This window comes from Talpa occidentalis, unplaced genomic scaffold (assembly GCF_014898055.3).
Source record: "Talpa occidentalis isolate TD23 unplaced genomic scaffold, MPIMG_talOcc4v2.1 talOcc4.8, whole genome shotgun sequence".
NCBI lineage: Eukaryota > Metazoa > Chordata > Mammalia > Eulipotyphla > Talpidae > Talpa > Talpa occidentalis.
In genome coordinates, this window is record NW_023605194.1 from 51,327,850 (window position 1) to 51,340,950 (window position 13,101).

The 13,101-nt window shown below is 37.7% G+C and overlaps 1 protein-coding gene across 1 annotated transcript in view; it reads left to right on the forward strand.

The window, feature by feature from the left end:
* The window catches only part of TMEM26 (transmembrane protein 26), a 39,269-nt gene that overhangs the window by 11,200 nt on the left and 14,968 nt on the right, over nt 1-13,101 (forward strand). The window contains exon 2 of the mRNA XM_037496949.2: nt 9,119-9,197. Within this exon, the coding sequence (XP_037352846.1) occupies nt 9,119-9,197 (79 nt within the window). The remainder of the gene's footprint in view (nt 1-9,118; nt 9,198-13,101) is intronic.

Below are 13,101 nucleotides of genomic sequence, written 5' to 3' on the forward strand. Positions count from 1 at the left end.
AAATTTCCCACTTGGACATATTTATTCACTTAATCATGTTCACCATTTTTGTTAGTCTATGAATAGTGTATCTCACTTCTGTAAGTATCCAGAAACTTGTTTTAGTTATTTCTGAGTGGGTTAGAACCCTCTATAGTACTAGTCTTCATAAAAAGTTCTTGTGCTTGACAACTTGTTTATTTCTGATACATTAGCCATAGACTGGAGTAAAATTATTTTGAAGCACCTAAGAAAGGGCATACAATTAGATTAATTACACAGAAAAAGGTGGATTCAGGTTTAGGTTTTAATTTTTTATAATTCATACTCTACTTGATTTCAAAAACAGATTGCACCAATAATGAATGATCAAAACTATGGTAACAATGAGAAACCCCACCGACTGGGAGAAAATTTTTGCACACAACACTAATGATAAAGGACTGATCACAAAAATCTACAAAGAGCTGATGAGACTCAACAACAACAAAGAAAATAATCCAGTCAAAAAATGGGTAGAAGAGCTAAAAAGAAACTTCTCCAAAGAGGAAATGCAAATGGCCAACAGGCATATGAAAAAATGTTCAACATCACTTGTAATCAGGGAAATGCAAATCAAAACTACAATGAGACACCATCTTACACCAGTGAGAATGGCACATATTTAAAAAATTAGCAACAACAAATGTTGGCGAGGTTGTGGAGAAAAAGGAACTCTCCTGCACTGCTGGTTGGAGTGCAAACTGGTCCAACCACTATGGAGAGCTGTGTGGAGATTTCTTGACCTACTAAACATAGAGCTTCCATATGATCCAGCAATTCCACTCCTAGGTATTTACCCAAAGGACACAGAAATATTATTTCCAAAGGGCACCTGCACTCCTATGTTTATAGCAGCACTATTTACAATAGCTAAGCTATGGAAACAACCCAAATGCCCAAAAATAGATGACTCGATCAAGAAGATGTGGTACATGTACACAATGGAATATTACTCAGCAATCAAAAAAGATAAACACAACATGCAGTTTGCAGCAACATGGATGGAGCTGGAAGGGATCATGCTCAGCAAAATAAGTCAGAAAGAAAAAGAAAAATACCGGATGGTCTCACTCATAGCAGAAATTTAGAAAACTTAGATAAGGGACCAGGAAAAAGACTAATTAATACAAAGTAAAAATCAAAATCAATAAGCAACTATAAACAAGAGACACACTGCGGTGGGTGGGGGGTGGCGGGAGAGGAAGGATTAGGGTCAAAATAAGGGGGGGTGCAATTGTATGGGGAATATAACCAAAATGAAAATGCATGCATTGTGCACAAATAAAAAATGATGTAAGAATTATATAAACTAAAATATTAAAAAAAAAAATAAGTTATTCTTTCTAAAAAAAAACCTATGGTTAACCTTCAAATAATAAGTAGCTGCTAAAGTTTTACCTTTAAATATTAAATGTTTCATAATAGCAAATCAATATTAAATTTATGAGAACAGAAGATTAGTTTCCTTGGGCAAAATTTCTGATAAGACTCAATGTACGACGATAATTCAAGAAGAGATTTCTAGTTAAACCAGCAAGAGTGTCAAGAAAGTAGGAATAGTAAATCAACTAAGGCCTTACCAAATCACTAAACATGTGTGGAAAACCCACTGTGTACCAGGAATAATGGAAGAAAGGGTATAATGATATGCAAACAGATACAGTCTTTATGTTTGTATTACTTAGAATAGCTGGAAGACAATTAAGTCTCTCTCTCACAGACACACAGAATTATAAATTTCTTTTTTTTAAAGATTTTTATTTATTTATTTATACAAGCACTGGGTACAGTCAGAAGAGCGGGAGGGTGAGAGAATTCACCAGAGCCAGAACGGAGAGCAGAACAGGCAGTAGGACCGAAGTACACTGCTGAGGGGAGCAGCGGGCAAGACAGGAGAGGCCTGCGTGCCATGTGGGACCCTCGCCAGCAGGCGGGAATGGAACCCTCACTGCAGAGGCTGCGGGCAGCTTCGCAGCCCAGTGCTCAACCGCTGCACCACCGGGGAGGCCCAGAACTATAAATTTCAATAATCTACAGGCTTAAAAAGGAAGAGCAATATGGAACACACATATTAAGGAAGCCTCATTGAGACTGGAGGAGCAAAACCTTTTCTCGAGGAATCATATATAACTGACATGAACTATCAGCAAGAGAAAATCAAGTGAAAAGTTGGGAAGAAAGTTTTTTTTTTAAATTTATTTAAATTTTATTTTTATATTCCCCATACAATTACAACCCCCTTATTTTGACCCCAATCCCTCCTTTGCCCGCCCCCCCCCACCCCCCATAGAGTGTCTCTGGTTCATAGTTGTTTGTTGATTTTGATATTTTCTTTCTTATAGCTATTCTTTTTCCTGGTCCCTTATTAGAGAGATTTTAAGGGAAATATATATGTAGGGTCTCCCTGGTGGCGCAAGGGGTTAAGGCACAGCACTATGAAGCTGTCCGCAGCCACTGAAGCTTGAGTTCGAGCCCCGGCCAGGGAGCTCCCCACATGGCACAACAAACCTCTCCTGACTCACCCGCTGCTTCCCTCAGCAGTGTATTTCAGTCAATCTGCCTGTTCTGTTCCCCGCTCTGTCTCTGGTGAATCCTCTCCCTCCCCCACTCCTCTGGCTTGTAGCCCAGTGCTAGTATGCATGAATAAATATATCTTTTAAACAAACAACAAAAAAGGAAATTTATATGTGAAGGTCTGAGGTAGGAAGTCACTTAGTTTTTTTCCCAGAACTGAAAGAAAAATACTGTGATATGAACACAGTGAAAAAGAATTACAGGCAACAGAGGTCAAGAGTAGGCAGGGACCTGATTGTACAGACTTTTTTAGGTCACAATGAACAAATGACTCATGCAAATCATGTCTGTAGACAGGCACATCACAGGCACTGTGGAGTTAGGCAGAAAGATGGTCTCAACAGTACAGACAACTTCCCTTGATTCTAGGAGACTTAAAATAGGTTTCATTTTTGAGAATTATCACTTAAAAATAGAATCATTGTAAGTTATTTAAAGAAACGGTCTCTAAACTTGTTTCCTCAGAGTCCTCTTGAAGTGTAGATACTAATGTGTAGCCACAAATATATCTGCAAAGCAAAGCCATTCACATCTACTGAGCACATACAATTTCAGACCCATGACACACATTGTCTCATTTAGTCCTAAAAACTATCCTATGAGGTGGATATTATTACTCCTATAAATACACTGAGATTCAGAGAATGTCAGTTTCTGAAGATGAATGAATGGAAGAGGCAAGATTCAAAAGTTAAGATACATATACATGTTAGCAGGCAGACTGAGAGGCACCCCAGGACCCCTAACTTGCACATTCTACATGGATTCTGCCATCTGCTGCATAAAGACAAAGCATACACTTAGTGTGTAAGATCTTGAATAATTGATTGTGCATAGAGAGTGAACAGAGAAAGGATAAAGTTTCCCAATGAAACACCCAAAGTTACCCATCTCCTCATGGGTAAATGTTCAGTCAAATAGAGTTGCCTAAAGTAGGGCTGCTGGGGCCCAAAAGTTCACCACAAATCTAAGGAAACTTCTGGCAGGAAACCTTAGGAAAGGGGCAACAGAGTCCAAGCATGTCTGGGACCCAAGATAGAAAATTAAAACACAAATTAAGATAAAGGCTTCCATTGTCAGCCTCCCCATATCTCTCTCACTCACGTGTTTCTTCCAAGTGTTTCTAACCTGTGTCAACTCCATTTGATTCCTTCCATGTCCCCCAAGTCCCTGGTGTAAGTCCAACATTGAGAAGCCAGTGCACCCTTTCACATCTCTCTGCTCCACCTGTCTCCCCTCCTGTATGTCCTCCAAGTCTTCATTAGCCCTACCTGATTGCTCACTTCCACCGCTCAGTACGTGGGGCAGGGAACCTGGCTCCTCCCTTTTCTGTGGAGATTCCTCTGTTTTATACACAACTATAAGACAGTGGAGTCATTGTGTGTTGGATCACAAGAGAAATATAATTTAAATGTAATTAAAATTAACTCTTGCTATGCCTTTGAAATAGAGGCATAATATTGATGAGCAGAGAAACAAGAGGAGGACATTCCAAATCAGGCAGTCATGATTTGGAGAGACATTTGCACCACAACCAGAACTTCTTTCAGAACTTCTCTTTTAAATTAACGAAGCAGAAGGAGCATAGTGCTCTTTGTTAACAAGCATGCATGGTCCAAAAAAACATGCTACCTATGACATTCTCTATACAAATGCTACAAATGCATCATCTATAACAAACTAAAACTTATTTATACGTTATAATATTAGTTAGATATGCAAGAATTTTATTTTATTTTATTTTCTCCATAAGTTCTTTAAAAAAAAAATTCAGTTGCACAACTACTACAGCCTGCTACTGGGAGTTAGAGAGAGATGAAAAAAGGGAATAAGGTCCCTGATTCTCATTTGCTGGTGAGCACCTTGCTGTACTACGCATTTCATCAGTTACTCTATCTGGAAGCCTCTTGAAATTCTACAAATCCTTTGCTAAGAGTTTGAGAAACATGGAGAGAAGGCTGTGGACTGTGTTGAATATGACTAATTCATGGGCGTTCAATGTGATTCTTTTCTTCGACACTTGTCACTTATGTCAAGTATGTCTAATGAAGGGGAATTGAAGCAAGGCGAACTTTACAAAATACTTTGTTTTAAACACAAGCAGGTCAGAACTACTGAATTGCTCAGTTTGAAGGATGTCGTAAAGGAAGAAGAAGGGGAAATGGAGATAAGACTAGATAAAGATGGCTTTGGATATCAAATTACAGAATTTAAATGTTCTGGAGTACACAAGAGAAATTCTTGGATCTCGAAGTGTTTTGGTTTTGGTTTTGGTTTTTGACATAACCAACATTGTTAATGAGAGGAAGCACACTGAAACAGGATAGCATATTTTCCAATTATAGAAATAAATCTTATGCATACAGGAAGTCCAGGGTTATTATTTGTTCTATTTTTAGCCTCTTTTGAGACTATTATATGTTCAGTCTATGGTTTCCCTAGACTATTATTGTAACAGAATTATTAGGAGAATTAATCCCAAAATTAATCTCAAGAAAATCAACAAAAATGCAGTCCAGCCAACATTTGAGGAATCCAAACATTTACATATTCCAGCCATTCCTCCAAGTAGAATTCATTTCCTTTCCCAATTTCACAAGGGAAATATTCTCTCCTGATGTTTCCCTTGATATGTAAGGTCAAAGAATTAATTGTTCCTCTTCTTTTTTAAAACAAGTTCAACATGGACTTTGATATCTCTCTGCAGTCCAGTCATCTACCAAGTCAGATTTTAATAACATCATGACCCATAACCTTTTGTTTTAAAATTGGTTTCTGCAGGAAATCAAAGGTGGGGGGTTGTCTATATTAAATATTGATTTATTTTTAAAACCTCCCTTTCTCTTGCCCTTTCTACATTTTCTCCAAAGAAGTTAAAAGGCGATACTAGTGAATGGGTTAATAACCCTTAAAATGTCCATTCTAAATGTTCTCTTTCATTTAGATGCATACACTTTTCTCTCCTGGATTAGAATAACATATTTTTAGTACCATTTCACCTCAAATCTCTCAATTCTTTGTTGCACAAGAAACGATCACTCATTTTCAGCTTATTTAAAACCATCCTATGTGTTTACAAAAATATATTAATAAAAATATATCACTTTTTATTTGACTTTGAGATGAACTAGAAAGCAAGAATCCAATCTAAAATCAAATGCAATTTGAAAAAAAAAATTTGAAATTATTTTATCTTATTTCAAACTGATCAGGACACGTTTTCATTGCACTAATGTCTCATAACAATCCTGTAATGGCCACCTATTACTGAATGCTTACCTGTGCCAAACACTGCTTGATAGAAAGTGCACTCAAAATCTCCGTGAGATAAACATGACTACTATGAACTGAGCTGCGCCCCACCAGTCCACCCTCACCCACCAAAAAATTAAATGTTGATGCCTTAATCCTCAGTATGGCTGTGTTTGAAAATAGGACTTTTAGGAAGTAATTAAGGTTAAATGAGATCATCTAGGTGGATCAGTTCTAATCCAATAAGATGGGTGACCTTATGAGAAAAGAAAGAAATTTCCTATTTTCTCTCTGTCTCTGCACACATCAAGGAAAAGCCCTCTAGGGACATGATCAAAAGGCGGCCATCTTCAAATCAGAAATAAAGAACTTACTAGACTTCCCCCATATTTGCACTGTGGTCTTAGAGTTCAGTCTCTAGACCTTTGAGAAAATATATTTCTGTTATTTAAGCCACCCAGTCTGGGGTACTTTGTTATGACAGACCAAGCAAACTAAAACAGATCTTAGTGTTGAGAAGTGAGATACTGTTAAAACATATACCTAAAAATGAGGAAGCAGCGTTGGAACTGGGTGATGGATAGAGGCTGGAAGAGTATTGGAGTGCATGCTGGAAATATGGATGTTAAGGGTGATTCTGGTATTGTATCAGGCAGAAGTGAGGGACATGCTATTGCAAACGGGAAGAAAGGCAACCCTTGCTATAAAGTGGCAAAGAAATTGCCGCTTTCTATTCTAATGTTTATGGAAGGTAGAACTTGCAAGTAATGAAACTGGATATTTAGCTGAGGGAATTTCAAAGTGTTGAGGGAGAACTTGGTTCCTCCTAATAGCTTATAGTAAAGTTCAAAAGGAGAGAGGTGAACTGAAGAAGGTATTGTCAAACAAAAAGAATGTGAAGATTTGTTCAATTCTCAGTCAATCTACATTGCAGAAAATGAGAAAGCATGTGCTGAAGAGAACACCAAGCCTGTGGCTGCACTCAGTAAAGAACTTAATGGGATTCTACAATTAAGAACACTGTGATTTGAACTGATGGGGATGGAAATGGACAAAATAAATGAATGTTATTTAGGATTTCTTGTATGGGGTAGCTGAGAATGTTCACTATTCTTCAAAAAGAGGGGAAAATGCTCCCGCAGGTGATTCAGATATGGGGTCCACTGCCTTGGTTTCAATGGGCAGGTATGACTTGCACAGCCACAGAGACAGAATTGGCTACAGAGCTTTTATGTCAGGATCTAGACTGACAGAGCCTCAGGGATAAGAGTCCCTCACCAGAGCCTTAAGGGTGACATTACCTCCCCAATGGGTCGGGAGGGCAGAGTCTCAAAGCCAAGAGAAGTATTCCCAAACTTTAAGATCAAGGAGAATTCTGTACACGAAACTGTGTTCCTCCCAAATTGATATGTTTAAGTACTAAACCACCAGTGATAGAACATTTAGGAAGCTATTAAGTGTAATTGAGGTCATAACAGTGATACCCTAATCTAAAGCACACTTTTTTCATGTTTAACATTTTATTTATTTTTGTTTTTATTTTATTTTTTTTATTTTATATATTTTTTACATCATTTTTCATTTTTGCACAATGTATGCATTTTCATCATGGTTATAATCCCCATGCAATTTTTTATTTGTACATTTTGTACAAGTATTGTACAATCAGTGACCTTAATGAAGAGGACCTTAAGGAAAGGTCATGTAAGGCTACAGAGAGAAGGGGCAGTCTACAAGCCAGAAAGACATTCCTTACCCAACCCTAATTTTTTTTTTTTTTTAAGATTATTTATTTACACAAGCACTGGGTAGAGTCAGAAGCTCTGGAGGTTGAGAGAATTCATAGAGCCAGAGCAGGGAACAGAAAAGGCAGACTGAGGAAAATACATTGCTGAGGGGAGCAGCGGGCTGCAGGAGAGGTCTCCGCGCCATGTGGGACCCTCGCTGGCAGCCTGGGATTGAACTGGCGCTGCAGGGGCTGCGGGCAGCTTCGCAGCCCAGCGCTCAACCGCTACACCACCAGAGAGGCCCCAACCCCAATCTTACTGTAATTCTGATCTTGGACTTGGCTTCAGAATTGTGAGAAAATAAATTTCTGTTGTTTAAGCCACCCAATGATATCCTGTTATGTCAGCCCAAAGTGACCAATACAAACACTGTCCCCATTTTATAGATTAGGAAGAAAATAGGAGTCAATGGCCAGACTAGCATTTGAACTTGTGGGTCTTACTAAAAGTGTCCACTCTTTTTGGATTATCCTCTAAATTTTGAGCCCTAAAACAATGAATACAGACAGCCTTAAAAAAACTTTAGGGTAAAAGGTTTTCAGGCTTTTCTGCCCTCCCACCATTAGGATTGCCCCGCCTGATGGGGCGCCTGCAGTAGTTACATTGTTGTAAACTGTGTTGTTTACTTCTGTGGGCCAAGGCTCAGTATTGAGATAGTTGCCAAAAGAAGCAGAAGCAGAAGCACAAGAGGCAGGAGAAGAGAATGCAAAGAAGCCCAGAGTGAAGACCTGCTGGGGGGGTGGTGGGGGATGGAGGCCTCCCAGCACCCCCTGGCACCCCTGCCTGCTGTGTACCTGGTTGCTGCACTACATGTAAAAGCTCAATAAAAGCCCAAGAAAGCCACTGAGGGTTCCAGGATTCCTCCTTTAACTGGTCTGCTCAAATCATAAAGAGCCAGCCCTGTGACCATCCTAGTACTACAAAAACCCAAACCCTTCATCTGTTATTGTTTGTTTTACAGTTTGTTTGTTCTACAGTTTGAGTGGCTATACATACACAGAGCCCAGTCATTTTTCTTATGCCCACTCATTTTCATCTGATTCTTATGTTCTAGCAGGATATTATTTGAGCTCTCAGAATTCCAAGTTAATGTTAAAATTACATCCAAACTTCTTATAATCACAATGTAGAAAAATCTAAGATTTCCTATTGCTGTATTTGCTTTTTATAAAACACATTACATAACAAAATATCCAGTTTGTGTCTGAAACTAATTGGCAGTGTCCTAGTAAACCATATTAAAATTAACTTCTATTAATTGGATTAGAAATTCAGTGAGAATGACAGCTGCTAGTGCCTTTTACAGTTACTTTATTTCTCTATAATCCATATGGCAGAAATCACATAATGCTTTTTTCTCCATTAAAATAAACACTTCAGATAAAAAAGTTTGACTCAGTGTGGTCAAAATATATGCATTTGCTTTATTTTCTTTGTAAAAAATTTTGTACAAACTATACTTTTTTTTTTTCCTTTTTTCACAGGTTTTCACCAGCCATATTTTTATATCTGATTAGCATTGTTCCATCACTATGGCTTCTTGAAATGCACCATGAGACCCAGGTACTTCCTTTCAGAAAGTATGAATGTGGAATATTCAGTAATAAACAACTTTCATAGTATAATATGATTTTGATCAGAGATGCACTTTCCTAATGAACTGGGTTTTTCAAGAGTTGAATAAATAAGAGGACATCAGTGAAAGAAAGTCAATCCATGATCTGTTAAAACCAATAAAAATGTTACATTCATTTAAGATTTAAGATTACATAGTCAGTTAGCAATTTGTGTTAGAGAACTTGTTCCTAAGACCCCACTATCACAATGGAAATATAAAAATTTGTTTTTAACCCTCATAGCCTCAATAAATATCTACATTGTGCTACGAATAGTCAGGGCACGATCATCTAGCATCCTGTAAAGTGACATTTTTAGGAACAGCAAAAAACAATGAAGATAGGCCCACATCTGTTCTTTGGTATGTAAATACAAGCAAACTTTGGTGGGGGTTATTTGAAATGGACTGTTTTAAAATACAGACTTTGCAGATTATAGAAGGTGCACTTTTGAGGTTCCCACGATCTTTTTTAGTGAAATAAGAATTGTACTTTAGGGCCTCCCCAGTGGCGCAGCGGTTGAGCGCTGGGTTGCAAAGCTGCCCGCAGCCTCTGCAGTGCCGATTTGATCCTCGGCGGCTGCTCCCCGGCCACCGGAGGAGGGTCCCACATGGCGCGCAGACCTCTCCTGCCGCCCGCTGCTCCCCTCAGCAGTGTACTTCTGTCCTTCTGCCTGCTCTGCTCCCCGCTCTGGCTCTGGTGAATTCTCTCACCCTCCTGCGCTTCTGACTGTACCCAGTGCTTGTATAAATAAATAAATGAATCTTAAAAAAAAAAAAAAAGATTTATCTTTAAAAAAAAAAAATGTACTTTAAAGCCCCAATTAAGTGTAAAGGAGAGGAGTCATGGGATCCACTAGTGGGAATGGAAGGTTATATGAATTAGGGTATTACCTAGAAAATAAACAATGGCTTCCAATAAGAATTCTTTATCTAGAGAAAGGTACAGATTTTTAAATGAGATGCTTCTTACATGGGTAATCCTAGGGAGCAGGCTCTAGGCTAGACTCAGTTATTTATTGTTACTAAATGGGGAAGCCAGTTAACACAATTCATCAGACTCCAGCCTGGACTTCGTATCTTTAGGGTTTAGGTTATAGGATTATATTACTAATGAGCTGTGGCTATGATATGATACAAATTTTAATACCTTCATTGATCAAAATGCCTTAGGCAAGATTTGTGAGAATTTGTCCCTATACAGATGTCTTTGCTACAGTTGGTCATTTGATAGCAAAAAGTTAAGCCTCCTAAAGCTATTTCAGATATTCAAGCCTTATCTGGAAAATCCTTGCTCCAAATTCACACAGGGAGAATTTAGATCTGTATACTATTTTTGAAGAATTGTACAGCACAAACCAATAACGCAGGGACATGAAGAGAATATTTGTCCTTAAATCTCCTGTTTAAAAATATTAAAGTTACAGATATCTATGTCTATAGCAAAAGCTTTTTTGTTTTGTTTTGTAGCAGTAAATTGGTTAGTTCAAGTTATAGCTTTTAAAAAACTGTACCATAAAGAATTTGGGACTGCTTCAATTTCCTTCCTACTTACTACTTTCAAGGGTATGGCAATAAGCTCTGGTGATTCAAATTATTATTTTTTTTTCCTTCACATCCAATTCCATGGCATGGCTATCATCCACTATAACAATTCATTTCCCCAAAAGCTTTTATAATATAAATGCATTGCACACTTAATTGATACACAGGTCAAATCCCATTACAAAAGTAGCATGTAACCAAACACTCTCTTTTTAATAAAAAAAGATGTTTTGAGCCCTGGGCAGTACCTCTCTAATTTTCATACTACAAAAGAAATTGGACCTTTAGTCATAATGGATTTGACTCATTTTGACACTGAGAATTAAAATGAATGCCCAGGATTGAATTGGACAGGGTGGGCAGAGATGGAAGTAAAAAAAAAAAAAAAAAAAAAAAGAGAGAGAGAGAGAGATGAAGTATTGGAATTGAATTTAAGGAAATAAGAAATGACAGAACAAAAGGTTTGGTCATTTTCTTAGTTACATCATTTAAGAAATTTTGATCATGATAATCATCACTTTTTTTTCAAAGAATTTCTTGATATCAAAGCATTTTCAGACAGATTTTTCTCATGGACCCAGCAATTTCATAAGTTAGACATTATATATTTATTTCTGTTTTATAGAAGTTTCAGAAAGGTTGAGTAATTTTTTCCCAAGGCCACAGAGTTAATCAACAGCAGTTCTGGATCTAAGATCCTAGATCTTGACCCCTAGTACCGTAAACCACATTGCTTTTCTCAATTAAATGTAGGAGAGCAGTTTGCATCAAAATAGTCTGAATTTTTCATGACAGAAAAGAATAATCTGATTTCCTTCCACATTTTCCATTTACTCAACATTCTAAATGTCCTAACCTGTGACTTAACATTAGGAAAACATCTTCACCTACTTCATAAAGACATTTGTCCTAGATGATGAATTCTCTACCTCTATGCCTGAATCTGACAGGATCTGCATGGATGGAAACCGAATAGTTATGACAAGGATTATTACCTTAACTCTTAGTTGGGTCTATTTATGTAGTGGCACAGCTAAAGCAATGGAAACTGTGATGTTGATGGTGTCACAGTCTGGTTTGACCTGAAGTATTAATTTTTTTTTTTAACCTAATGAGCATTTTAAAGATATAGTCCAGGGCCTCCCCGGCAGCGCAGCAGTTGAGCGCTGGCTTACGAAGCTGCCTGCAGCCTCTGTAGTGCCGGTTCGATCCCTGGCTGCTCCCCAGCCACCGGAGGAGGGTCCCACATGGCGCGCAGACCTCTCCTGCCGCCCGCTGCTCCCCTCAGCAGTGTACCTCGGTCCTTCTGCCTGCTCTGCTCCCCGCTCTGGCTCTGGTGAATTCTCTCACCCTCCTGCGCTTCTGACTGTACCCAGTGCTTGTATAAATAAATAAATAAAATAAATCTTTAAAATATACCTTAAAAAAATAAAAAAATAAAGATATAGTCCATGAAAAAGTGACTTGTTGGCATCCAGGTAAATCAATGTGAACTCACCTATAAAATGCTGAATGTAAACAATATTACTATTAAAAAAATACAAGTCAGGTTAGGTCACAGAAGTCAAATCAGTTCCTTATTGTAGCTGCTACTTAACGGAAAGTCCCATCCATTTATAACAAATGAGATTACAAGAGTGGAGAGGGATTCAGGTCTCAATATCATAATATGGACTACAAAGCAATCTGCTACCAAGATTTACTGCAGTACAGATAACTTTTTGTAATAAAATATTTGTATGGATTTTTAGAGATAAGGATATAAAAATCACATCAAGGTCACTGCTTTCTATGTATAATCTGCTTTCATGCCTACAAAGTGGTCACATTTGTTTCCTATTTGCCATTGGATTCTTAGATAGATTAACAAAACTATCTACAGTGAGAATTTGTACCTTGATTGAGAGATTTAATTTCTTATCTTCATTATCTTTTTTTTTGAATCTTAACTATACAAAAACAAAGTGTACGAACAACTGCATTTTTGCTTTTAGTGATATGGCACATTGCCATTTTTCTTAATTATTCTTGTCATTTCACCCATAACACTAGTTGTTTTGGAGGATAGAAAAAAAAATAGCTTCTTGACAGATGTTCTTCTCTACTTTTACAAGTAGCTCATACAATGATAGATGAAGCACCCAGTATAATAAAGAAAAAATACACTTCTTACAAGTTTATCATTAAAAAAAAATTCTCTCCAAATCCAAATGTGTGATCTTGGATGCGTGGTGTTGCTGTTTGTGGTGATGGTGGTGTGTGCGGGTGTTTCAAAAGCATGTTAGCACTGCAGATGTTAAAAAAAAA